This window comes from Micrasema longulum, unplaced genomic scaffold (assembly GCF_059751315.1).
Source record: "Micrasema longulum isolate JH-2025_06_02 unplaced genomic scaffold, ASM5975131v1 h1tg000937l, whole genome shotgun sequence".
In the NCBI taxonomy this organism is placed as follows: Eukaryota; Metazoa; Arthropoda; class Insecta; order Trichoptera; family Brachycentridae; genus Micrasema; species Micrasema longulum.
In genome coordinates this window covers 106,085-133,086 of record NW_028278128.1, presented here as the reverse complement: position 1 = coordinate 133,086, position 27,002 = coordinate 106,085, and the positions used below count along the sequence as shown (strand labels likewise).

The 27,002-nt window shown below is 30.4% G+C and overlaps 3 protein-coding genes across 9 annotated transcripts in view; 1 reads left to right on the top strand and 2 right to left on the bottom strand.

Moving 5' to 3' along the window:
• LOC148278033 (matrix metalloproteinase-14-like) overlaps nt 1–3,348 on the bottom strand; it is a 9,667-nt gene extending 6,319 nt beyond the window's left edge. The window contains exons 1-4 of one of the 4 annotated variants that reach the window (XM_088231978.1): nt 2,595–3,348; nt 599–751; nt 304–404; nt 58–219 (exon numbers count right to left, since the gene is read on the bottom strand). In XM_088231978.1, the coding sequence (XP_088088104.1) occupies nt 58–219; nt 304–404; nt 599–751; nt 2,595–2,741 (563 nt within the window). In that variant the 5' untranslated portion in view covers nt 2,742–3,348. Of the gene's footprint in view, nt 1–57; nt 220–303; nt 405–598; nt 752–1,565; nt 1,747–1,908; nt 2,102–2,196; nt 2,346–2,594 lie in introns of those variants that run through there. The other 3 variants (XM_088231979.1, XM_088231980.1, XM_088231981.1) reach the window with 3 other exon arrangements.
• On the top strand, nt 2,697–18,145 carry LOC148278032 (cilia- and flagella-associated protein 251-like). 4 transcript variants are annotated; one of them, XM_088231973.1, is made up of 19 exons: nt 2,697–2,833; nt 3,582–3,637; nt 4,629–4,676; nt 6,686–6,832; nt 7,140–7,398; nt 7,660–7,772; nt 7,859–8,109; nt 8,380–8,516; nt 8,604–8,690; nt 8,854–8,959; nt 9,052–9,200; nt 9,270–9,421; nt 9,511–9,819; nt 9,900–10,118; nt 10,212–10,303; nt 11,574–11,808; nt 12,173–12,395; nt 15,254–15,372; nt 17,948–18,145. In XM_088231973.1, the coding sequence occupies exons 2-19, from the start codon at nt 3,614–3,616 to the stop codon at nt 18,014–18,016; spliced, it is 2,739 nt and encodes a 912-aa protein (XP_088088099.1). In that variant the 5' UTR covers nt 2,697–2,833; nt 3,582–3,613; the 3' UTR covers nt 18,017–18,145. The 4 variants fall into 4 exon arrangements, with proteins under 4 accessions (XP_088088099.1, XP_088088100.1, XP_088088101.1 ...); XM_088231974.1 differs by lacking the exons at nt 2,697–2,833; nt 3,582–3,637; nt 4,629–4,676 and having other exon boundaries at nt 6,697–6,832; nt 7,198–7,398; XM_088231975.1 differs by lacking the exons at nt 2,697–2,833; nt 3,582–3,637; nt 4,629–4,676; nt 7,140–7,398 and having other exon boundaries at nt 6,697–6,832.
• BCL7-like (chromatin remodeling complex subunit BCL7B-like protein) lies at nt 15,728–27,002 on the bottom strand. The gene is made up of 3 exons (XM_088231984.1): nt 26,686–27,002; nt 23,102–23,286; nt 15,728–18,546 (listed from the first exon to the last, which is right to left on the bottom strand). The coding sequence occupies exons 1-3, from the start codon at nt 26,772–26,774 to the stop codon at nt 18,419–18,421; spliced, it is 402 nt and encodes a 133-aa protein (XP_088088110.1). The 5' UTR covers nt 26,775–27,002; the 3' UTR covers nt 15,728–18,418.

The following is a 27,002-nucleotide window of genomic DNA, read 5'->3' as shown; positions in this document are numbered from 1 at the left end:
CTGATGATGCTCTTTATTGTGTATTATTATCAAAGTTTGTAAATCATGTAAACTTACGGATCTCCGTGTTCTTCTACTTCAAATGCTACAATAATATCAGAAGAAGGATTATTTGTTCTAACAAATGTTAAATTTCCATATACTGCCCAAGTATTCAAAGCCCTATGTATTTCTCTAGCAACAGCTTTTTCGCCTAATGACGGATTCCAGTTGGATATACTAGAAATAAAAAAAATGTTTGAGTGTTCATTATAACTTCGTTAATTTAATTGCATATATAAATAAATAAAATAAAATTCTTACTAGTATGTTATTTCTCTTTTTTTCCACCCATGTAATATCGAATATCTTTTCTGCCTATTTTTATAAACATCTTTCACCCCACAACGCCGTTTCTTCATAAGCTATTAAAAAATAATTATATTAAGAAAAAAGCATAGGTACATTACTTACAGTTTTTTAAGAGTCAACAAAAGTGTTGTGAGTTACTCAATTAACTTTCATAGTCAGCACATAATACTCATTATTATTATTATGTAAAATAGGTCAGTTAAAATGTAAGTACTTAAATTGATAGTAAAATTTTAAAAAGAAAAACCTCTATTGTTTTTGCATCAAGTTTTCCAGTTAGCTCAATTGCACCAAATTTTTGGATATTCAAAATAGCCTCAGAAATAGATTTATCTGTGTACTGTGCTTCGAATCCTGGTTCTCCCCCATCTAAGTATCCAAACCTCTGCATAAATCTCAACTAAAACAAACATTGTAACTTTTTAAAAATATATTTAAAATGTCTTACAAATAATAAAAAAATAAAAATTCTCAAGGCGAAGTGTTTTCAGTTTTTATAAATAAAATGAAGATCAATCTTATAGAGAGAAATACATAATAATTACTCGGCTCATATTTATTTCTATGTAACTCATTACAATGTTAACACGGATGCGACATTGGTTGGCAGCTGTTGGAATTTTGAAAAATATAGGTACTTAAAAATATAACTAATTAGCTGCTTATTCCATAAATTGGATTGCATTTATGAATGAAACGATATATTCATATTTTATGTTTTGTTTTACACAGAGCAATTAATTTTCACCCCAAACAATGCCACATTTCTTAGCATTTTTCACCTCCGTACCTTTGAAGGCTGATTTCAGCGAATTAAGTACACTTCTTTTGTATTATTTCAAAAGTTTAGAGCCTAGCGCAGTTTTTAAAGTTACTCAGAAACTAATAAGGAATTGCCTTTTTAGATTTTTAATTTTAAGTTGAAAGTTTGACTTGCTTGAACTTAAATTTTGCATTTTGGGTCAAAACTTTTGTAGCTTCCATTAATGTTACAAAGCTGATTATTTTATGCGTCAAAGTACAATTTTATAAAAAAATGAGTTAAAAAAAAAAATCCTGAAAAAACCTTCCAGAAATTAAAAAAAAAACTAAAAACCGATCCGGTCAAAAATTTTCAAAAAATCGTTAAAAAAACCATAACTCAAAAACTACACAAAATCACGGAACATACATGGGGATGATTCGGATACCCCTCAATATGATGAGGCACTTACATTTTCCCCTTGGAAGTCACTTCTCTGGCCAACCTGTATATGACACTAGTAGGCAACTGTCATATTTTTTTTAAATGTCACTTAAAATATAACTAATCATCTACTTGCAACATAAATTGGATCTTAATTGGATTGTATTTATGAATAAAATTATACGTTTGTTTTGTTTTTCACAGCTGCAGTTCACCACCCACAACTGCATATTTCTGCATAGCATCATATCTGACCTGTCAATAAAAGTCTGTCAAAGCACGGAAGGCCATGAATTGAAATGCCATTTTCTTTGTGCTTGTAGTGTATCTATTTAAATATATGTCATTAATTATGGTGAATTTTTCATTACCTCCTACCATATCCACTCTTACCCACCTGCTGACAAGCATCTATATAGAGGCTAAGCGGGGTATTCATTTTTTTAAAAATCAACAAATGTTTCCGTTCTTAAACAGAACAAAAAAATAAATTTTGGGATCATTTTCAACTGTTAGAGGATAGAACTTCCGAGTGCACAAGAAACTACAGATTCACTAGCAAAATTTGTATAAAATATTGTTTTCAACAGAACTGTCTAAAGTTATCATTATACATTTTTTTTTTCATATACCATGTATTATCATATTTTTTAATATACCATGTATTATCGTGGGTTATTCCAAATATAAATACGTATTTAATTTATCACAAACATTGCAATCAAAAGAACTTAATATATAATAGCAACCACATATTTATTTTATCAAAAACAAAATAAAATATGTCCTAACACTATTGATGTATAATGTCAATTTATAAATTCCCCCTAAAGGCCAATAAATAGCTTTACAAATTATATTTATAATGTACGCACTGGCTACCAACATGAACAATAGTAATTCATAGATTATTTCAGGTTATTTTATGATAATTAGGTGGTTTAACTGGTCCAGTCATGAAAAAATTCTGTCTTACATGAAAATCATATAAATTTACTACCATGTGCTAAAAAGAAGTGACAAATTCAATCAAATAAATAAAACAGTATGAACAAACCTGCCCAGAAGTGGGGATAACTGGGTTGTGCATCACATTTTTACCAAACGGAAAACTTTTGACAATATTTGGAACTGTAATAATTAAAATTGCCAAGATAAAGAAGAACTTCATTGTATACACATATGATTTTATACAAATGAGCATATTACAGTGACCATTGAACTTAAATGTAGATAAAAACAGTATGAGCAAGTGGGAATAACTATTCAGTGCCACAATAATTTTATTGTATCTACGTAATGAATTTTTCTATATAATATGTTTTATCATGTTTATATTTTTACTCTATTCTGACCTTAGGATCAAATGACACGCTAATGAAAGGGCATTATCTTCTATGAACAAAGAACCTAGGAAAAGCTTTCTTTGAAGAATACATGTTTTTGTTTGTGAAAAATAAAAAAATGTGTTAATAAGTACAAAAGGCTTTGTTAATATATAAAGAAAATGAATTATAAAGAATTTAATGCAAAATTGATTCTATTCTATTCTATTACCATTGATAATTTATAAAGCACCATTTATAAAAAATCATCTAATAGGTCTTGCAGCCATAGAGTGCATGGACTGTTGGGATTCTAATTCCTTGAATATCCAGTTATGATCTTAATTACTGATAGGAGCTAGATTACAGCACGCTAGATTACAGCACGCGCATGGATGGTAAGAAATCCAGCCCCCGCTTAAATTCATGACTCAAAGGTCCGTGGTTCGGATCCCACTGAACCCAACTTGATCCCATTTTTTAATAGTGAGTTATTTATAACTCTTTTAAATTTATTTCAACAGAGAGGGAAAACATTTTTGAGAAGGGAATATGTTCTTCTCAAAAATGTTTTCCCTCTTTGTTGAAATAAATTTAAATATGAATAACTCCCTAGGGAGGAAATCCAGCCAGTCTGCAAGCATTTGAACATACTCAAACATTGTTGAATTAACTACCTGGTAAAAGAAGAAATATAAAAATTGGAAAATTGTTTTCAGGCGTTGCTTAGTAGGTGATTTGGTTCAGCCGGATGAATCTCACCCACGTCATAAAGGTATCAGCTCTTTTACTTCACAAAAGTCAACAGATGGAAGAGTTTAGGAAATGTGGATGTTCAAACATGGGCAGAATGGTGAATGTTACAGTGTGTAAAGTGGCCACTTAAAAGAGCCAATGACAGGTCATAAGCCCTGTAAATGCCTAGACTTCTATATTCCCTTCTTTTAAATGTTTTCCCTTTCTGTTGAAATAAATTTAAATATGAATAACTCCCTAGGGAGGAAATCCAGCCAGCCTGCAAGCATTTGGACATACTCAAACATTATTTATAACTCATTAAAAATGGTCCTCAAAGTGAAATATTTGGGTGAATCATAAGAATGCAAATATTTCTTTAAAAATTAATAATCGTAAGAAGGCTCAACTCGAATTGGGTCGTTTTTCCTTGACACTTTTTTACAAATATTGACTTAGGTTCAAGTGTTAAATCGCGTTTTTACTGTCAAAATGACGAATACATCAACTTGAACCCGTTACCCTTGTGTGTCATTGAATGGAGTTTCAAATGGCAGTAAAAACTCAAAATAGAAAAAATAAACCTGACTTGTGCCCGTTTTCTGCGACATCACAGATTTAATGGGACACAAGTCTAAAAAAAACTAAATTAAAATCTAAAATTGAACCAAGAAATTTGACAGTTTTTATCAAAACTATTAGTTTATTGATACCTAAAAATTATGTAGCTGATTTATTTATTACGCGAATTGAAAATTATTGCAAGCTTAGAAATCATTAATTCAATGAATATTATTCATCAAACTCAATATATTGGAAGACAGGTACATTTTGATACCTACCTGCAAATCAATCTCAATAAAAAAGAATGAAAATTCAAACATGATATTTTGATAGATATTTATTTTGTTCAAGTTATATTACCTGATTATTTTAATTATTTTGATATTGTATACTAATTCAACATGATATCGTCTGACGCTGAAATCAACAAAATTGAATATATTTATTCATCTTCAATTGAAATACAGCCAGCACAAGAAGAAATTCACAATGAACCCAAGGTTTCTGTACCATTTGTAAGTTAATAATTTTTATTATTTCCTGTTACTCATTGACATATTAAAACACATAGACACTCCCTGAGCCCCCAAAAATGATGATACTTAATTCATGCTCAAATGCTCAGTCATGCCCAACGCGTATTCAGTCGTTCTTCGACCACCAACTGGGCGTGACGTTTAGAATCAAAACCAAAATGCCTGCTTGTGTCATGAAAGGGTGAAAAACCTTTCGGATAAACATTGTAAAAAGGATTGCGCACATATGTCGCAACATGTCATTGGTAAATATTTGTTCATGAGTGATTAACAAAATCAATATTATTTTTTGTAAACGTCAAACTACGACCCCTAGCAGCGCAATTGTGAACCTCTTCTTACTTGCAGGGCTGCACTGATAGGAATACATTTAAAAAATATAATAAATGTGATTAGATATTGTTTTTGCATTCCCTAAAATCCAGTGAAAAGAAATAAATGGGTCAAAGAAAGACTCTGATTGGGATTTACCAAAAACTAATGTTGATTGTTAACGTTAAAATACAAACTTTTTGACGTTAAAATATAGTTTTTTATATACCAAAAATGAGTATCCTCCAATTCTTGGTAGCATATGCATGATTGTTGAATGGTATAAATAAACAAACTTATTAACTATGGGTATGTTTACGAGTCATTACATTAAAAAATGTTTTACTCTATAGGGTGCATCTGTGCATTATACATGTCAATGCTGTAACTACTTAATGAGGAAAAAATACAAAAAAAATATTTTAATAAAAACGAACTACTTTGAACGATGCCACTAGTTCATATGAATCAATCAATGATAAGAGAGTTTTGGAAGATTTTCAGTTTACTTACGGTCAACGGACCAATAGGCATAACTGACCGAGAAGAAGCGAAAGAGAACTTGAGACGACACGCAGAGTAATTTCAGAAATACAAAACTTTAAAAAATCATAGTGCTCATTAAACAATACATAATTTATTTATTTTTTAATTTTGGCTTAGTTTAATAGTCTATTGACAAATAAAAAAAAAACAACTGAACTTCCTCATTATGTAGATGACTATGGTTATTTTAAATGCATCGAATCAAGAACATAATAAAATAATGAAAAGAATTTGATTATTACATTTGTTCCCTGATATGTACACAAGTGGAATGACATATTATTATAAAATGAGGAATTTGCAGCAGTAGTAATTTAAAAATCCGATTTTAACTGTGCCATCGTAGTAAAGACTATTGAATTCAACTTCCAAATGCACTAAACATAAGGTGATTATACTTGATATGGAACATTAGTTGCCCGATAGTTCCCTACTTTATAGGGAAGGAGACATTGTGTGGTACACCAATGGTTACAAGAAAGATGGACATGCGGGGGCAGGAGTACCTTGCTAAAATGAACCTTTCTGAAACTTCTAGATGTACATAGGTTCTGCAGTGCAAATGATAAAAAACCTATAAACATTTTATGTGAATGTGATCCTTCATATCACAAAAGAAGCCACACACTAAAACAGAATACTCGCTCACCATTCAGTAGCCGGGCTCTTAAAAGAACTAGGCTTGGAGGGCAAAAACTAATTTACAGGGACCCGTCAAAGACCTACACAGGTCATAGTGATGTCAGGAGCTTATATAGCACTGATCCCCATTTTTAAGAATAAGAATAATGTAGATTTTTATGTGGTATTTATTAAGACATAATTATGTGTAAACTAGTTTTTATATAGTTTCATCTAACATTTCAACCTCGACCGCAGGGTTCTCTTTACTTGAAGATTCATTAAATAAATGTGGATGTTTAAACATATGCAGAATGGTGAATGTTATACAGTGTGCAAAGAGATCATATAATCTTTTGTTATATCTATATTTTTAAAGTTAAAATGTTACAACTAAGAAGAGTACTGATAATTGTTACTTTTTTACGGGGCTTTGATTTCATTCATCGAAATACCTTATTTAAACTCCGTGTAGCAAGTTTGACTAATGAAACTTACATCTCTTTTAGAACTTACAGTGGATATATGGATTAAATGAGAATACACCTATAATAAACCTGAATAATGAGACACGCAATCAAGTTTTCTTTGCTGCATCACACAATGGAATCTTATATGATTATATTGAAAACAAAATGAAATTTGTACAATGCCATGTATGTTATTTTATATATCTTTTTCAGTAATTTTTTTACACACCATACTGATATTGAAAACAAAATCCATTTAAAACACTATTAATACAATAAACTGTGCTATCAAAGTATAATATACAGAAACAAAAATCTAACGTAACACTATTATTTCGGTTCTATATTTATTTATTTATGGGCATATTAAGTCCATATATACTTGTAGAAGCTTGCGATTTGTTTGAATACTGTTTGATTTTCAATGAACATTATAAACTAATTTAATAAAAAGTAAATAGTTTGATATTTCACTTTACATGTATGATTTTAGGAAAGTATCATAACAAATATAGCACGCGATGGTAGTGGTAAAATTATTGTTACAGCAGATTCTGGCGCTGACAATTGTGTAAACATTTGGGATTCTGAAACATTAAATTTACTAAAGAACATATTGAGCCCTCATGGAACGCATGAACTAAAGAAATTAGCACTCAGTGTAGATGCTAAGTATTTGCTAACTTTTGGTTATGAAGAAGAAGCCACTATAAAATTGTGGAATTGGTCAGATGAAAGGAAAGACCCTATATGTGAGGATTATTAAAATATAAAAATAACAAGTCATTTTATATACGAATACTTCTCTTATAAAAACAGTTTCTATTTTAAAATCGCACATGTACAGTATAATTTTTAAAGGGTGTTATAATTTTTTAAATATAATTTGCACTGAGTAATATTTAAATACAATTAAATCTAATAAATTTTCACTTTTAATTTACGTAAAACAGTATTCCGAGAATTTTTAATTAACATAATAGGTGTAACATAAACCTATTTATTTTTTTCAGACATGAAATATTTGGATATTCCAAACAAGGATGTGATAGCTATTATTTTTAATCCAATTTTTTCATCAGAATTTTGTGTCGCTCTGCAAAGAAAAATCATCATTGGATATGTGGTAAAATATTGACACCATTACCAAGCAATAGGCAACAGTTTAATAAAAAATGAGATTTTAATGAGGACTATACTTTATATTTTTAGGATGAAGAGAAGAATAAAATATCGACCCAAAGGTGTATTGTCAAAGCGTCACTTTTGGATTATGGGAACTTTGAATGTATTACGTACAACACAAAAAGACATCAACTGCTTGCTTGTACAGACATCGGATATATTGCTATATTTATGAGTAATGGTATTCCAAAGAGAGATTCTAACTATATCCCCAAAGAGTTTGTGAAAATAGTTAGAATAGAAAGAAAATGTATTAGTGTTATAAAGGAATGTGATGGGTAAATATTTTCTTCTTGAAATTTCTTTTTTTAATATGTATCATAAATTGATTATTTATCATCCTAAGCTAAATATTTTTAAAAATGGTAATGGTCTACACTTGACAAAATGAAAACATGTATAATGTACCAAATAAATGTACTTTTTATGGGAAGAATACAACACAGTTATGGCTAAATTTCTGTCAAACCATCTATGTAAATAAAAAAATGATATTACATTATTGTTCCACCTCTCCATTTTTTACAATATTGATTTATGTACAACAGGTACCTCGTAGTATGTAATACTGATGGACAAATTCACATTTATGACAGTGACATAAAAATCTTATTTCGATTTGATGATTTTAATATGGGCAGAGTTAAAGCATTGAGCTTTAACATGACATTAAAAAATTCAGAGGGTAAGACATACAAATGAGTACATTTGAATGAAGAATATATTAACATTAGCCGATTAAACAATGCATTATGATCGTATTACTTTGCAGAAGGAAAAAGTGATCTATCAACCAGATTGACTTCAGTAAAAAAAAAGGGGGAGATGCAACCTTATATTCAAAGAGATGCATATATAAGTAAATTAATTTGTAAATTAAGTAAATTAATTTTGAATAATAAATTTAACAATTCATAACTCATTAAAAAAAAAGACTTTAAACTAGAATAAACATTGTTATAGTTGAATGTTAACATCATGTATTATAATATCACATGAATTGTTTTAATTTTTAAATGTAGATACCGAGTCCGAAGGAATAGGGTTGGTCGATTTTGTTAACAATAAGTTTTACAAGATTCTTCCAGGTTTCCGACAGATTCTCGTAATTACAGTACATCCAGAGAAGTAAATTTAACATATTATTAATGGTAAATTAACACATTTAATTAAATTGACTTCATAAATAATATTTTCTGACATATTGATTTATTTTGAAGAACTTTATGCTGTATTGGAGATGTAATGGGGACCATTTCGTTGATTGACTATGCAAATAAAAAAATAGTAACTACAGAATCCTTGCCGAAAAATTCTAACATAGATCAGCAAAATGTACAGATAACATGCATGAAATTTTCTTATTCTGGTAAGATGTAATTCTATGTATTATAAATTATTATAGTTTGACCTTCTCATAAAATTTTTGTTCTTAAAGGTGCATTTTTGGTTTGCGGGATGGATAATGGTAATGTGTGGTTGTTTGATTCAATGCTTTTGAAACCAATTTCTAAAACACCGCTTGATTATTCGAGTACAAAAATTAAGCAAATAGAATTCTCGCAAGATTCATCTTTCATGGCATATTTTGTGAGTCACTTTTAATTAAAAACCTTTCTGTAATACAAATACAAAACATTCTTACAAATCTTTCAATATAACTGTTGTGTTTTCCACAGAACATCGCTTTTATTATATTCTTACTAAAGTATGATTGCCACACATCAAAATGGAGTTTCATAGGGAAAAGGAAATCTCATTGTGGACCAATAATAAATATTGTTTTTGAAATGGCAGAATTTCTCAAACTACTGACGTTTGGAGAGGATCGAATTATGAATGTATATATTATAAAGCTTCTTGAAAACGGTGAAACCTCATTTGAAAAACTTAAAACAGTTGACATTGAAAAATATGCTACACCAAAGTTTGTGATCAATGATATATGGCCGCAGGAGAAAGGACTATTAGTAACAATATGTGACGATGTTAAGTAACATAACATTTTCATACTTTGGTTCTTTGATAATATCACACATAAATAATAATGTTTCTTTACTAATTACAGTACAAATACAAGGTTTTTGATTATAAGACTGAGAGAATTTTAGCAACTTATTTGACTCCTAAATATCCATCACCAATACTGAAAATTATCATAATACCATCACTGTCAAGTACAACAGAATACTCCATCTTTTGTACAGACAAAAATATAGGAATTCAAAAACATCCTCTAGATGGAAATCCTTACAAACATATTGGGATACTCGGTCACCCTATAAAGGTATACTAAGTACTATTTATAAATTCACCACATACAGAAATTCCATAGGCATATAATATATAAGAATCGCTTAAAAAGTTTTATTGATTTAAGGTTATTAATTTCATCCTAACTCCAGATGGACAGTATCTTTTCACTTCAGGAGAAGGAGACTATGGATTTCTCCAATGGACCATTGACACGCAGTTAGTCTTCTTGCACGATTATTCTTATTATTTGTTAGTAGAGTTCAACAGTGAGGAAGTTCAGTGCTACGGGAAATTGGATATAAAAAATGTTTTCTTACACTCAGTGAAAATTAGAGCGTTTAATTGTGCAGCCAAGTTTCTCTAAAATGTATGAAAAAAATAATAAAAAGGAACTACTTTAAATGACATCACAAGTTCTTCTAACCAACCAGTGATAAGAGTGTTGTAATAGATTTCCGGTTTCCGGGAAGCCAACCCTCCAATCAGGAAAACTCTCCAAAGACACTTAGTGATGTCATGCGCGGCGTAATTAAACAATTGCAAAACTTTAAAAAAATCATCCTGATGATAATACGATACATAAAAATATATTTTTTTGCTTTCTTCGATTGTTTATTTGTTTGACTTTTGTGCATTATGTAAATTGTACATTGGCGGGCTTATTGCTAAATGGCAATTTTTTCCAACCAACCGATATAACAAAAGTTTTATTTATATAATTCATGTTACAAAACATATTCAATAGAAAATAAAAAAAGCTGAAGATATAAAAAAATTAAAATAACTGTATTTGTATATATACCTTAAATCAATGGAAAAAAGGAATAAAAAGGAAAGAGGAGGTGAGATTAAGGAAGGGAAAGGAGATGATTCCACAGTCAAGCCGCATGGACACTATAAGAGTTAGAGAAGAAAGGGGTATTAAGAGGGTGCTTTGAGAATTAGAATGAAGAGGTAAACCATGAACTGAAAAGCGTTAAAAAGTAGTGCGTTAGGACTATGAAGTACAGTAAACAGAAGTGAGAGGGGGTGATAGTCTCTTTGCTGTCTAATTTTTAGCCATTTCAGTAACCTACGATAATCGAAGTCTATTAACAAATAATTAAAAAATACTAAACTACATCATTAATCTTCATTTGAAAAACAAATATCAGCATGGTTTATAATAAAAGAGTGATGCAGTTTAAAAAATATCAGAAAAAAGTATGTACATTTTTGTAAGCCTGAAATTAGAACATTTTTTCAATTACATTTTATTTACAGGTGATTTGATTAAGTCTCTTTTTGTAATGAAGTAGATATTTACTGCGTATGTTTTGTTTTTATTTAAATCACGTTGAATAAATATCCCTTTCTGTTATACTCATGCCACAATGAAAAGAGATTTATAAAAAATAATTTTGGAAAACTCAAATAAATTATTGTTGTAATACCAAAAATAAAGGAAATTCAATGGCTTTGGTAAAACATTACAATTATGTCTTAGAAGTGTCGAGGCGAAAGCTGAAGAGGGTGGACCAGGACTTAATCCATATATGGCACTAATTGAAGGAGGGCGAACTGGGTGGATTTTTGGACAAATGAAAGTGCTTTTTTATTACGCCCAAATATTATGTCAAGGGGATTATACACCGTATCTTAGAAAAATATCTGAAAGTATTCCTACTTCTACATTACCCGATATTTTGCGTGCAGTCGGATATTACCCAACTGATTTTGAGGTATTTTAGAAATTTATTTATTTGGAAAATGGTTATAAATAGATTGAAGGGAAGACAACGCGAAACTAAAATATTTAAAAATAAAAATCTACACAACTAATCTTTACTGTATACTACAAGAATATACGGATGCAAAGTAGACATTTTAAATTATCATTATTTAAATAAAGTTTTCAGTAAAAGGGTAAATTCCATAAGAAGGTAAATAACTAAAACAAATAAAACAAAAATTAAACACTGACAACTTTCTTGAAGTTTTTGGATGAAGAAAGTTTAATCATTCTTATTTTGTATTGCGTTTTATCTTATAAAGACATTGTCATTAAAAAATTATATATATGTTTAATTCACATTCCTATTTCAGATCAACACGTTGATGAATGAAGTAAACTACCACATATTTGATAAAACCATAAACAATGAAGTTACTTTTGATGAATATGTGAGACTTTTGGTAAATTATCAACCAGCCTTCGGAAATCCATTTTGCAAATTCAGAGATGCATTTAAAGAATTCGGCGAGCGACAAAGAGATGGAACTGTAAAATTAAATAAAAACACACTAATAACCAATTTAATAAAATACGGTAACAAATTAAATTAATATCCATAAACAATGTTTTTATTATATATATTTATAAGTAATGGGGACTTGAATAAGTTCTCCCTGTTTCCCGACACGTGGTGTTATCTTAGCCTTTTACATCAGGCAATACTACAGCCAACTTCATCGTGAAACTCCACAATTAGGCATGAAATGACAATATATGTTATCCCGCCGAAGTGAAAACAATATATTTTATCACAGCATTAAACATGTCGGCTTTGAAAAAAAAATGTATTTGCGGGGAATTTTACTGCGTTACTTTTTTTAAAAAAAAACCGCAGCTGAAGCACATACAATTCTTGTGGAGATTTACGGTGACCATGCTCTGTCGGAATATCACCGAACATCATCATCTCTGCTCTGCACCATGATTAGCTGGGTTGTAGGGTATTAGCTTCTCAAACTCAATGAAACCATCACGAGATCGCTATTGACTACAATTGATGCGTTTGAGCCGAGCATTGAAGGAAAAATATTGTGTTGTAAATATATATTAGACTATGTTAATCATAGAACTAAATAAAATAATAAAATAAAAAAAATGGCCGCAATATGAGGAGAGACACAACAAAGTAATTTTTCAGCATGATAACGCCAGAGCCTTTACAGGGCACCGCAGATTGAACAAACACCTTGCTAGAATGAACCTTTCCGAAACTTCTAGACGTGGGTTCTGCAGCGCAGATGAGGAAACACCTATACACAATACTATGTGAGTGTGATGCTTTGCATTATAAAAGGAGCCTCATCCTCGGGGGACCACTGGTTAAACCTGAGGATGTTAAAGAGCTCGCTCCCTGCCTAATAGACCGATACTTTACAGCTTGGAGGGGGATATTAAACAAAATGTAAATTCCCGCCTTCCACAAAATAGCCAGGCTCTTTACAGACCTGGGCTTGGAGGGCGAGAATTATTCGCGGGGACCCGTCACAATAGATCTTCACAGGTTGCAGTGACGTCAGGAGCTTGCATAGCACTAACCCCCAACTCTAAGAATAAGGATAAGAATGACAACACTCAACCACATGTTGCAAGGCCAGTCAAAACATACTTGGAAACGCTAAAATGGGAAAACCTAACCTACCCGTTGTATTCACCGGACATTGCTCCTTCCGATTACTACTTGTTTCTACCGATGACTCATGGCCTGGCTGAGCAGCACTTCCGTTCTTATGAAGATGACAATACATGGCATGAGGCGTTCTTTCGAGATGGTATTTGTATGCTGCCAGAAAGATAGGATCATGCCAAAATATTTTATTTACATCAGATACAATATTTTGGAACATAAATGTATTTTACACACGGCTGAAAACTGGAGATGCAAATGTCAAAATATTGTATTTACATCAAAAACAATGTTTCAGAACATTAATACATTTTACATTCTGCCAAGCACTCGAGATACGAATGCCAAAATATTGAATTAATATCATATACAATGTTTTGGGACTATAATTTTTTTTCGAAAATGTCTATAGAGACGAATTTTGTCCCATCTAATTTTAGCTGTAAATAAATCTTAATAAATGCAAGTATTTAATCCATACAAAACACCACTAAGCTTCCACATTCCAAGGAAAAATGAATGCCCTAAATGTAATTGGTACAATGTACTGGATAAATTTCGAAAGAAAATATGTAACTTTCGTAAAAAGAGAGAATGCGATGCATTGAAAATGAATCGAGAAGACAAAAACAGGTCGAATAATGAGATGGAACAACGTTCAGAGTGATAACTTTTTATGTGACCTTTGCTGGTAAATGAAAATATCCTATACACGTAAATTATCAGTATATAATTTTACAATTCTTGATCAGTACATAGCAGACAGTTTATGTTTCGTATGGGATGAAAAGACTGGAAAGGTTTCTGATGAAATAAGTACTCGCTTTCTGAAATACATTTCAATTTTGTCTCCTATATTCCAAGTCTGACACTCCTGTATTCAGTGTTTCTGATAAGTTTGGAGGTGAAAACCAATTACAATTTGTAACTGCCGCTCTATTGCATGCCGTTAATAATTATGATTATTACATTCAACTTATCGATTTAAAATTAACGAGTCGGGTCGCTCGTACCTAGAAGCTGACTCGATGCAATCTACAATAGAATGAGCTCAATTAATTGTGATGGCGAGACAGAAACCTCGATAAGTATTCTGTTCACACTTTAGAATACAGTTATGGTTTAATAAGAAGATTCCATTTGTAGTAAAGTTCAAATACGATCTGAAGGAAGAATAATTCCATCAAATTGATGTTTTCTAAATGTGTGACGATGTGGCCGAAAACAATATTTTTATTTTTACACTACAGTCGAAATATATTTCATTTCTTTAAATTTCAATTGTTAAAAAAAGAGAAATTTGTTCATGTATTATCTAACTGTTATCAATATAAATTGATACATTCATTATAATATCTCAATAATGTTTTATTAGAAACAAAAAGCTGCACCTGCCGGGTAGTATTATTTCCATGCCAAAATATTTTAACTCCATGAACTTTATCTTTTTTATAATTGTACACTATGCAATTTGGGAAACAACTTTGTTTTTACACAAAAAATTTTAAATACTATCTTATGAAACTAAAACCTTATTTTTGAAAAAATAAACACTAATTTTTCAAGGTTTGCAAATTTTCAATTTCAATTTCATTAGTATTGAGATTTATGGATATACAATATTTTAGCTTTAAGCCATCGACATGCTTTTTACTACTAATAAATAATTATTTTTTTTAGAAAAAACAGCGAGATCTTATTCAAGTTCCCAAAAAATAAAATAAATAATATATTCTCAAATATCTTTTATGTAGGTACATGTTTTTAGGTGAAAACGGAAGTGAAAATGAGATTAAAAAAATTCTAGAAATATTTACTGCTCGATTTCTTCAAAAGAGTAAATTGGAAAAACTTGCGCAGGAAGAAGTCGATAACTTCATCCCAAAGGTAGTTCATATTTATAAAAATCCTTCTATGACAGTAAAGCAAGCGATTTAAAAAAAAATGCTTCACTAAAGAAATGAGGTAATCATTTACATAAATGTTCCAAATATGTATGTACATTTTAATAAATTTATTTTCATTGTTGAGTGCGATTATATTACCTATGTATACAGTGGCGGGCACACAAATAGGGACAATAAGTATAATGAATAATACAACTCAGGATATGAAATAAAACAATAATATAATAATCATATTATGTTTTACCATAAAACTGATTAAAAAACAATAATTTATCGACAGAAACGGGCGATGAAATGGCATTAGTATTATCTAATAAAAAAATAAAAGATTTGGGTTTTGTATTTTAAAATACTTTTAATATGCGTTTGGCATACAATTATTGATATTTTGAATACAACCACATTGATAAAATGTAAGATCATTGACATTCACAGCTACCATATATGTACATACAATGTCTGAAATTTTATGCTTTCATTTTTTTGCAAGCATCAAACACACATCAAGATGTAAAATATATTATGTACATAGATTTGGCATATTTATAAAACCTATCATAAACTTAAATATTTAGCGATAAATAATGTAAAACATATGTGGGTCTTCCAAATCGATTAATACTTGCACACAACTAAGAATCAGAAACATGCGAAAATTCCAATTAAATTATAAAGTTGTACAAGACAGCGAAGTAACCCATATTGTACCAATGCTGGCTTCAAAGTACCAAAGTAGTAGTTTATTACATGATTTTTATTCAGTGTTTTTTTTTGTGAAAAAGTACATGGTTCAATGGCAGAAAATGAAAAGGTTTAGGCGTCATTTTATTTTTTTAAAAACATACAAAGCTTTGTATCTGGGTTATTCTTTAGAATCTAATTAATCAGAGTTTTCATGCTTTAAAAAAATACTAAAAACATTAGGCGAATTTCACAAAAGTGGGTGCATTCCATACATGAACACTTTTTTCCACTAATTACAATTTAATTTCCTTTCCATTCCTTCACAGTATCAATACATTTGCATTATGTATGTACGTATGTACATACACAATAATATGTATAAATATACTGGAATGTCCTTACAGATAAATAATTTGTCATAAAATTACATTCTAACATTCAAATTTATATAAATCTACTACCCGTTTAGAAAAGGGAGTTTGTGATGGTGAATGGCATATTATGTTCGAGTAATAACCTTATACCACGTAATTTAACTCTAGCCTGTTTTACATTGAATTTGCAAAAAATACCAATCGATTAATAAAAAAAAAAGATTGAAGTTAATATTTTATTTATTATCTCAAATGAACAACTATTGAGTTTTGTAGAATTGAGTTAGACACATCCTTGAAATATTAAGTTAAAAACTTTTATGAAAACATCGAGGTCGATTAGCGGCCTCGTGAAATGACTGTTACTTATAATATGGAAATTGAATCTGTAATATCTCCCGTGTGCAAATTTTAGGATAGCTAAATCTCTATGTGCATCTTTTCAATAAACAAAATTTTACATTCATTTTCTAAATGCAAAAAATATGCAGAACTACATATTTTGTTAAGTGTTAATAACCGATTGTCTTTTTTTACATGATAAATTGATAATACGCTATTGGCATTTGGCACATACAATATGTTACAGATTCAACTCCTGGGCAACATGAAATATTACAGGGGAACATCACAATAAATTACCATTTTATGTTGACCCAACAAGGAATGGAACTCAAATGAATCTCACCATTAGATGGATAATATATTATTTTTATAAATATATTTATTAAGAAACTAACACAGATTGTACATCTTTAAATACAGAGCATAAACTTACTTAATTTAAATGTTGATGACATTAAAAATCAGTAAAGGACCATAAGTGTGTAATAATATTACATACCTGGCTTTGAAATTAAAATGGAATAAACTTTGTGTTAATATGCATACAATTGTTATAAAACACAACTTTTTATAATCCGACAATTTAAATATGCCCTAACATTTGTAGACACTCATCTTAACAGAGATACAATATGGGCAGGATGGTGAATGTTACACAGTGTGAGTGATCTCGTTAATTGCCTAGATATCCATATTCCCCAACAATTCCTTTGTCTTTATTGAAATAGATGTTTTTTTTCACAATCCCATAGACAATAATATTTAATGAAAGTTTTATTTTAAAAACGTGATATAATTAGTGGTTTGAAAGAAGGATTTTCTATTTGAATTCTTTGGAACATTAATAAAATAATATAAATTGTTTTATTTGTGCATTAATCTATTTATTGCTTCGTGGTAATCAGTTAGGCCAAAATATTTACATACATATTATTAAATCACTATTCTAATTATTAAACTACACACTTTTTATCTTACAATGTTTAAATAATTGTTTTTTTTTTTTCATAATTCATTTTTTCTAACAGTAGGAAGTTGAGAAATACAAAAAATGAACAACAATGCGAATTAAAAAAAACATTTCATGGATTTTTTTTTAACCATTTTCACTCAAAACTGACACAAATGAAAATAAAATGTTTATTATTGCAGATTATAACAATGGAATTTTTTTTTGGAGACTTGTTGGGATTTGATTGGAACGAATTCAAAGAGAAATAAATAATTTGAAAATAATAATGTGTATGTAAACAACACTCAATAAAAATATAAAAAATGATTCACAATTATTTTACCCTACCTAACTCCAATTTAATATATGTATATGAAATGATTCAGCCATGTTTTATGTATCCCAAGTAGAACATTCATTATCATTAGGTTTCTTAATTCTGTTAACTTCTCACTTTTTAGAGGAGCTAGATTATTTCTAAGGTTTCCAAAAAATACCTAGTTTGATTATTGCATGTACACGATTAAAATATAAACAAAGCTCTCCAGCATAAATAATTATTCTACACCTAGTTACACCATAACGAACGTCCAGAACTAAAGTAGACTTAAGAACAAATGTCTAAATACAAAGTTCATGTGTTTGGTACCTCAAGTTGTCACTACACCAGTTCACTCGGTTTTTAACCGTTTAGCGGCAGTTCCTGGTTCACTACTCTGAGAGTTTGAGTCTTCTGAGAATGCCATATGCGACGAGGAGAAGTCCATGGGACCCTGAGAATCACTGACAGTAGAGAAGCCTGCAAAATGAATTTAATTATAGTATCAAAGTTGAAAAAGGGATAAAATATTAATCGCAGATTCAAAATAAATATATATTTTAAAATGGTTGCTGCTAAAATTGAAGAACCAAAATTTTAATTTGCATACAGATTTAGTATTAAAAAAAGACAATTTGTTTTAAGAATAATTCTGTACCTCAGAGGCAGGCGGATGCAAATCTAAATATCAAATGTTTAAAACAAGCCTAAAGAATGTACTTTCTCCAAGTAATTTCTAATAATTTATAGCATTAATTTCTATTTTCAGTCTCTTAATACATTGGTTCTTTTATTATAAGGCTTACATTTCTTCAAAATCAATGGACATGATGATAAACTGGATACGAAAATCGAAATGTCGATTCAACAAAATCTGGATTTGCATCCGTCTGCCTCTGAGGTACAGAATTATTATTGGCATAATAGTTTATATATAAAATATTATTAGCAGTAATTTTTTGAGTGACCAATAATGATAATACATAATATATTAAATTCTCAATATGAACAGATTGCACATTATTCACAATTTTGACCGGACATAAATAAAGTCATACATAATAAATAATGTCATTTTCATTTCTTATCAAATGCATATTGTATTTGGTAAGGTCAAGTTTAAAAATTAAGATTATTTAACCTTAATAAAAAATATGTACTGATAAAACTAGTTAGATAAAATTCAGATTTTATGATGTTAATGGTAGGGATTATTGATGGTAGGGATTAATTTTTAATATTTCAAATACTTGTCCTTATTTAAAACATCAATCTGAGAAAGGAATTTATGAGTTGTGTCTTTGCTTAGATAAATAAAAGTATTTTAATAAAAAAATATGCATTATTAAAACAGATTACTGAATATTTTATGTGATTTAGTTAGGAATCCACAGTAGGGCCTTATATAGGGTGTCACAATAGGAGGTGTGCGATTTTAATTGTACGCCATTTTTTTCAGTTGAATTTAGAAATGTCATATTTGACAAATGACATCTAAAGATATTGTAAAGTCCTTTTGTGAGGAGTGTGAAAAATGTCCAACTTTTTTAATAAAGAATGTCAACACTAATACCCGTATGCAGAGACAAACCTTAAGGTGAGGAAAGTACATTCTATTGTCTTCACCTTTAGGTTATTCTCCGCATTTGAGATTAGAATGTACTTTCCTCGCCTTAAGTTTTGTCTCTGCATACGGGTATCAATGTATTAACATATTTAAAAGATTTCCAAAAAAATTGTAATTTAATTATATAGAAAAATTAAATTGTGCCTTTATTGGTTGACAGCTACGCTCTGTGCATTGTTGTGAGACAATGCAAAAAGCAAACCGAACAAATAAATGCAGATTAAATCTCTCACAAAATATACGCTATTCACCAGTGTCGCTTAACCAGTAAAGATGAGAATCTCTCCAAAATGCGGACAATCATTATGTCCGACCTTTCCACAAGATGTGTGAAGAATCAAGATAAACATTAGGATTCAAAATTTAAAAAATCTCGGAGCCTCAATAATCACTGTATTGCTAATTAAAACACGTAGACCAGGTGATTGCAAAATAACAAAGGCATTTTCTCGAAATTACAATTTTATTCTTACAAGCAAAAATTATAAAGTTTTGTGCGTTTACCTAGCTAAATATAAAATCTAAAAGACCAAATTGCAAATGATCTAGAAATTAAATAAAAATGAAAATAAATATTAAATATTTGATTCTTGACACCAATCATCCACGTTAAATTCTTTAAAATCTTCTTTGCAGACATTCAAAGTTTTTTTGTTTCAAATAGCTCGAGTATTATGTGAAAGGTTCCAGTTTTTAAAGGTACATCCGGCCAACATCTTAGCGTAAGCTATAGCTGTCTGCGTCATTCCTCTAAATAAAACTTTGACCGATCTTATTGTCGTCGATTTGGCATCGGGTTGAATAATTCAGATTTTATAAATTAAAATTGACATAAATTGTCAAGATTTAGACAGATGTAATGATAATCCATTATAAAGATGGTAATATACCATATATTTTAAATATATAAAAAATAAAATGGGGTATTTAGGAAGCCTATAATTATGGACAAAAATACATCATTAGATTCCGTGTTCTGACAAATTGAAATGACAATACGATTACAAATTTAATTACATAGTACTTACATGCCGTAAGGCCACGCTTCCTCGATATAAAAGAACTACATCTTAGATTTTGTTACGTTACACGTTTATTCCGCTTGTCACGGGCGCTCTTTTGCTTTTTTTTAAATGCACAGTCTGACGTGGTTTTGCCAGGCTTGAATTTTAATGTAGCAAAAATATCATTTAGACCTGTGCTCGCTGCTTAAATGGGGCAGGATGAAATATAGTCGTTACAATATATGAAATTAATAATGGAGCGCTATACATCGCTGAACGTTCACCGATTGTATGCTGGAGGAACTAAAAATTAATGCTGATTTTATAAAGAAAATCATCTTCAACGATGGGGCACATTTTCACCTCAATTTTCCGAATGCTTGAGTTTACTGTTTACCATATTGGTGTGCCACATGTGTTTTAAAAAATATTTTTATAATTATTTTTTATGTTTCTAATCCTATATTTGTGGTGATAAACTCATGTGTCTGGGTCATATAATTGCTCGTCCCATCTCAACACAGGACTTTTAATCCCAGGGGCTTATTGTCTCAAATAATGTGCAATAAACTTATGTATGTAAATAAATAAATAAATGGATGCATTAACAAGCAGAACTGCCACATTTGGGTAGCAGAAAATCCAAGAGATTGTCGATAAACCTATGTATCCATAAAAAGTCACAGTTTAGTGCGGTTTTTGAGCAAGTGGATTCATCGGACCATATATATTTTTTTACGGCCAAATTGCGTCATACGGATATGAAAAAAGTATGTGGTTTTAACAATGCTTGTGGTCTGTAGCTAGTGTTGCGGACTCACGGATCAGAGGTCCGAAGTTCAAACCCCAATCTACTTAAACTTGATTCCTAAATATTCTAAAATTGTGTTTTTTACAACTCATTAAAAATGCCCCTAAAATTAAAATATTTGCGAAAATCATAAAAACGCAAATACGAATTTATTTTTAAAAAAAAAAGAGAGGACATTGCCACCTGCCACAATGAAACAATGGCCCTATTGCAATCTCAATTCAGAGTCAGATTATCTCTCTTGAAGTGGAAACATCAATTGGCTGCCGAGATCTTGCGATCTGAGACCGCTGGACTTTTATCATTGAGGCTATTTGAAATAAAAAATGTATGCCGATAAGCCAGCAACAATTCCAGACCAAAAGAATAAGATAATCTGACATATTGGTGAGATGGAGCCCCAATTATGTTAAAATGTCATAGAAAATTTTAACAAAAAGATGAAGTCATGTCAGAGAAACCGAGAACAGCATTTGAGTGATTTATATTCTGATAATTTATATAGCGTCAGTTTTGTGAAAATCACCTTAAGAGTCCACCTCATATTGATATTGTGTTTCATACACAATTCCCACGTGTATACTTTATACTGATATTAATAAACTTGGAAATATGTAAAATATTTGAGTTTTATTGAATAAACAAATCGTACACCTCCTATTGTCACACCTTTACAATAAGACTTTTGTAAAACATATAGTAAAAATAAAAAAAAATAACAATATGAATTATTATGCAGTTATAAGTATTCTTTGGACAATTCAATATTAAAACCTTTATTTATGTTAACATATTACAACAGAGATGAAGAACATTTAAGAGAAGGTAATATAGAAGTCCAGGCATCTACAGGGGTTATGACCTGTCAATGCCAAAAAAAACAGCCATTGACAGGTCATAAGCCCTGTAGATGCCTGGACTTCTATATTACCTTCTCTTAAATGTTCTTCATCTCTGTTGTAATATGTTAATATAAACAGCTCCCCAGGGAGTTGAATCCAGTCCTTGTCTACAAAAATTTGGACAAACTCAAAATATTCTTTATTTATGTGTTTCTGGACTTATATTTCGATTCACAGTCAAAATATGTGTTGTAAACATGAATTCATTTATTTTACATAATAGGAAACGTTAAGACAAAAACGCATATTTTAAAAAATATTTTAAGTATGCATATTGCATATGTTTATTTTATGTAATATAAGAAGTAACTACAGTAGTTCTCCGTTTATCTGAACTCCAGTCATTCAGTTTGCCAAATATCCGGATCGTTCTCAGGAAAAAATCCTCTCACCGTCATGAAAACGGCGCTATAAAAATTGATGAAATTTATTTTAATAATTATTAAGTGCATGCAGAACCACACTGCTCGTTAAATATTTCAGTAAGTTCTTAAAGTGATTCCAATTTGCTGTATTATTTCAAAAGCAATAAAAAAGTGATCTTAAGAGTAAATTTCGCATTTTATTTCAAAATATTGCCTAAACCAAATGTTAATTCAATTATCCGAATATCCGCATATTCGGATAACGCCTGGCGCTCATTAATCAGGATAGTTCCAGTTTTACTGTAATGAAAATAAGTGTTACATACATGTGTTGGAATCTTCAGCAAGACCAAAGTTGGAGTTTGACGAGTCTTGCCCCTTTTTAGAGCAAGGAGCATTTTCCTTATTTTCTGTTTTGGCGGAACTCTTCTTTTTCTGCTCGCTACTGGATATTGGCACCCATTTATATATCTTCATAGTAGTCTCACCGATAGTAACCCATTTCTTCTCCCTAAAACAGCAAATTAGTTAATCTTGCTTATATCACAGATCATCACCAGGCGGGTGCATGCAAAAGCTGCAAATTTACAGAAGAAAAAAAAAACACAAGACGTACTTAAATCAAGCATGTTTATTTGTTTTGGACTTAATTTTAAAAATATTAAAGTAGGTACATTTCTTATTTTTTCTTATACCTCAGCGGGGTATTTTCTAGTGAGGATACATTTCAAACATTATATTTATCTAGTAAATATTTTGTCTGTTCCTTGAATTGTTACGCTATGTTTTTATTGTTTTTATAATCTATGATATTCATAGGCTTAAAATGATTGATCGAGTCTGTCATATACGGGCCCATTCACACGTATAGTGCAAATTCACTTGGTCCGGTAAAATTAAGGTGGGTGACACATATTTATTATTTTCCTTTTTGGTTTCGTGTAATTAGTTTCTACTCGCGGGTGAAAATTTTGTTAAAAGAAATCGAGTGGAGATTAGTTGACCTCATGGTGTACTGATTCGTGTTTTTACCTGCCTATTGACAAATGAAATAATTTAAAAAATAATGTTGAATGAATCCACCCAATGCTCTTTCGTCATTCTTGACATGGTTCTGAAAAAAGTTCATCACGCCAGTAGTAGCAGAAGACATACGTCGTTTAAAAAGGAATACACATGCGTCCTTTATTGTTTTTTAAGGCGCTGTCTCTCTCTTGCGTCCGATTTTCGATCGCTGTCTCTCTCGCTGTCACGTTAAACGTTTTTAGGTTAGTTACCGGTGAAGATACTTTAATGTATATAAATATTCATTTTACTTTATACCGTATCGATATAATATATTGAAGTTTATATTATTACTCTGTGTTAGTTTGTTTATGACGTAAAAAATGCTGAAATTAAGGTAGGTTTGCTGTATAAAATGGGTTGATTTTTGTTCAAACATGTAGAATTTTGTTCAGAAGAGCGGTTTGAAGTTGTAAAATAGTTTTAAATGTATCATGAAGTAAAAACACAATTAATTGCTGTTTTTTAGGTTTATAGGCTTTTGATAACGATATTTAAGAAAAAAACATTTTAAATATAGACTCTCTAAAGTATTACTGGACTACCGGTGTTTTAGAACTAGCTATCTCAGTAGTGGTATAGGTACCGGAGGACTCCAATGTTTTAAGCATTAATCGAATCTGAATATATGAACAAAATGACATTCATAACTCAATTTCGCAAAAAATGTCTTCTAGCGTTTTAGCTTTAAGGTACAGATATATATAGGCGTAATAAATATAACATAGTAGGCGTCCTCCATGGTTTAGTTGTTAAGACACTTGACTCACGAACGGGAGGTTCCGGTTTCGATTCCAGGTGAGAATACGAAAATTCAAATTGTGATTTTTCTCAAGCCTAACTATTCTGTGCTATAATTCTCTACTGTAATTGGGCCTTCTGGCCTGTTGTATAATTAAAAATTTAAAAAAAGACAGGCAGAAACAATAGCCTGCTGAGAAAACAGAAAAAGAGTATTTTGAATTTTTTTAAGGAGATAATTTAAACAATGTATCTTTTGTTAATGGATTTTATTTTTAAATACATTTTTATTGATGACAAAAAGGAAAAATAAGTCATTTTATTTTGAAAAATATTTAACTATATTTTGTTGAAACAAAATTGTGAAATCTTAATGAGAAGTTAAAAATACTTTAAAAAAAATAATTATTTAACAGATATTGCCGGCGCAACGACGATTTAGTTTATTCATTTACAATCGGTAGATTTCACCCAAAATCAGTAGATTTTGGGAGGATTGGGTTGGCACCCTACCGATTATTCGGTTTTTTGAGAAAAATCACATTTCATTTTTGTGTTCTCACCAGGAATTGAACACGGAACCTTCCATGCGTGAGTCAACGTTCCAACGTCTTCAATATATTATAACTGTGTGGTTTTGGAATCATTATTTTGAGTGACAGATTATTCTTTTTTTGTTTATTTTTTAAATAAATATTTGTGTTCTTATGATTTGCCCAAACTAATTATTCACTAGAAAATAAGAACCAAGTTGTGTTAGAGCGGGGTGAGAAGTTTGGACCTCTGATCTCTGGGTCCGTGACACTAGCTACGGGACCACACCCCGGTTATTATTATATTTAGATTGCTTCTAACAGCAAAAAATAAATTGTGAGGCTCAAAACGGTGAAATTTTACGGTGCCCGAGATCCTAATTAATCAACTGAAGCTCGCAGGGCCGATAAAGCGAGGCCCGAACCTTCTAGCATGTAACAGTCGGCAATAGCCAACTGTTCCCTACTAGTGTATAAATAATTCCTTGTCCCGGAATGAATTTATGTATTTATTTGTATATTATATGTATTGATCCGTACTATTATAAATGCAAAAGTGTGTTTGTTTGTTTATTTGTGTTTTCTTCATGTCTCAACGGAGCGACCGATTGACATAATGTTTTCCAAGTACGTTCATATTTCTTTGTCAAGTACTAGATTTTAAACCATCTATCATCAAACCCTTATCCCGCACCTAATGGTGCATAGGGCACTGAATAAGTAAAGTAAATGCTGCGTATCTTGATCATCTGTTCAGAAGATAAGGTCATCAGTTACATGCTTCAGGTACCAGTCCAGGGACAGTGAAATATTGCAGTGTAAAATCCCTTTATAAGCAAATAGTTCATGTTTACCCTCCCAGGAATCGAACCAGGGACATCTAGTAATGTTTTGCCAATTAACTACTACATACACAGACAAAAATAACAGAATACTAGGTAAGTGTCCTTATACATTTCTAGCTACATCCAATTCTGATTTTTAAACATGACATATATTGAGGTTTTGATAAACCTGGTTATGCCAAGCCTTCCTTCGTTGTTCTTGACCTTCATTTCAATCAATCTTGCGATATACTTTTTGATCATCCACTTCATACAAATATTTTTAATAAAAAAAATAATTTTATACATTTGACAATATCGAATGACTAAATAATATGGTCCATTTTTATCGTAGACCTAGAGTAAAATTATGGTCAGGGTGCTCACTTACGAAACAATTAATTTAGAGTAATTTTTTTACAAATAATTTAAGAAGATACCTTAATAAACTTTGATAGTAAAATAAAATTTCACGCATTATTAGAAAAAAGTTTTTATTGAAAGTTAATGACACATTTTTAATTTAAAATGTGTTTATCGTCAATAATATATTATCCATTACCCATACGCCATTCAACATGGCGATGAAAACAAGTCAAGCATGTGGTATAGACGTTTCTGATTTTCAAATCATGAATTAAAATATTAGAATCACAGAAAGAAAACATAAAGGTATGTTCTTTAAACATTTGTAGAATAACTTTACACATGATACTTAAGTTTATAATTTATATTAAAGTTACTTACCAATGGCGTACTTTATCCACTACCTGCATAACTCTCTTAATGTCATCCTTGGCGCGGTTTCTTGTTTCAGCTCTCACCGAACGAGACATTTTGATGACTTATGTACGATTATAAATGGTTTTACACTTCACGCGTAGAAATTTCGTTTGGACTCGAAATCAAACATTAAATGTCGATTAGATCACAAAACGAAGATTCACAAAAACCAAATACAGAAACCGAAATTACAAATGCACCATAGAAAAATACCAGATTATGAAAATTGAAAATGTCAAAAGATGAAAAGATTTCTTTTTCTTCTTCAGATTTCATTGTAG

What these genes read in the sequence shown, in the direction of transcription:
- LOC148278032 (XM_088231973.1), top strand. Translation starts at nt 3,614, where the DNA reads ATGAATCTCACCCACGTCATAAAG. An exon ending in AAATCATCATTGGATATGTG is followed by an intron (nt 7,773 to 7,858) that starts GTAAAATATTGA and finishes TTATATTTTTAG; the next exon opens with GATGAAGAGAAGAATAAAAT. An exon ending in ATTACCCAACTGATTTTGAG is followed by an intron (nt 11,809 to 12,172) that starts GTATTTTAGAAA and finishes TTCCTATTTCAG; the next exon opens with ATCAACACGTTGATGAATGA.
- BCL7-like (XM_088231984.1), bottom strand. Translation starts at nt 26,774, where the DNA reads ATGTCTCGTTCGGTGAGAGCTGAAACAAGAAACCGCGCCAAGGATGAC. An exon ending in GTGGATAAAGTACGCCATTG is followed by an intron (nt 23,287 to 26,685) that starts GTAAGTAACTTT and finishes TTGCTGTTTTAG; the next exon opens with GGAGAAGAAATGGGTTACTA. An exon ending in TGCTGAAGATTCCAACACAT is followed by an intron (nt 18,547 to 23,101) that starts GTATGTAACACT and finishes TTCATTTTGCAG; the next exon opens with GCTTCTCTACTGTCAGTGAT.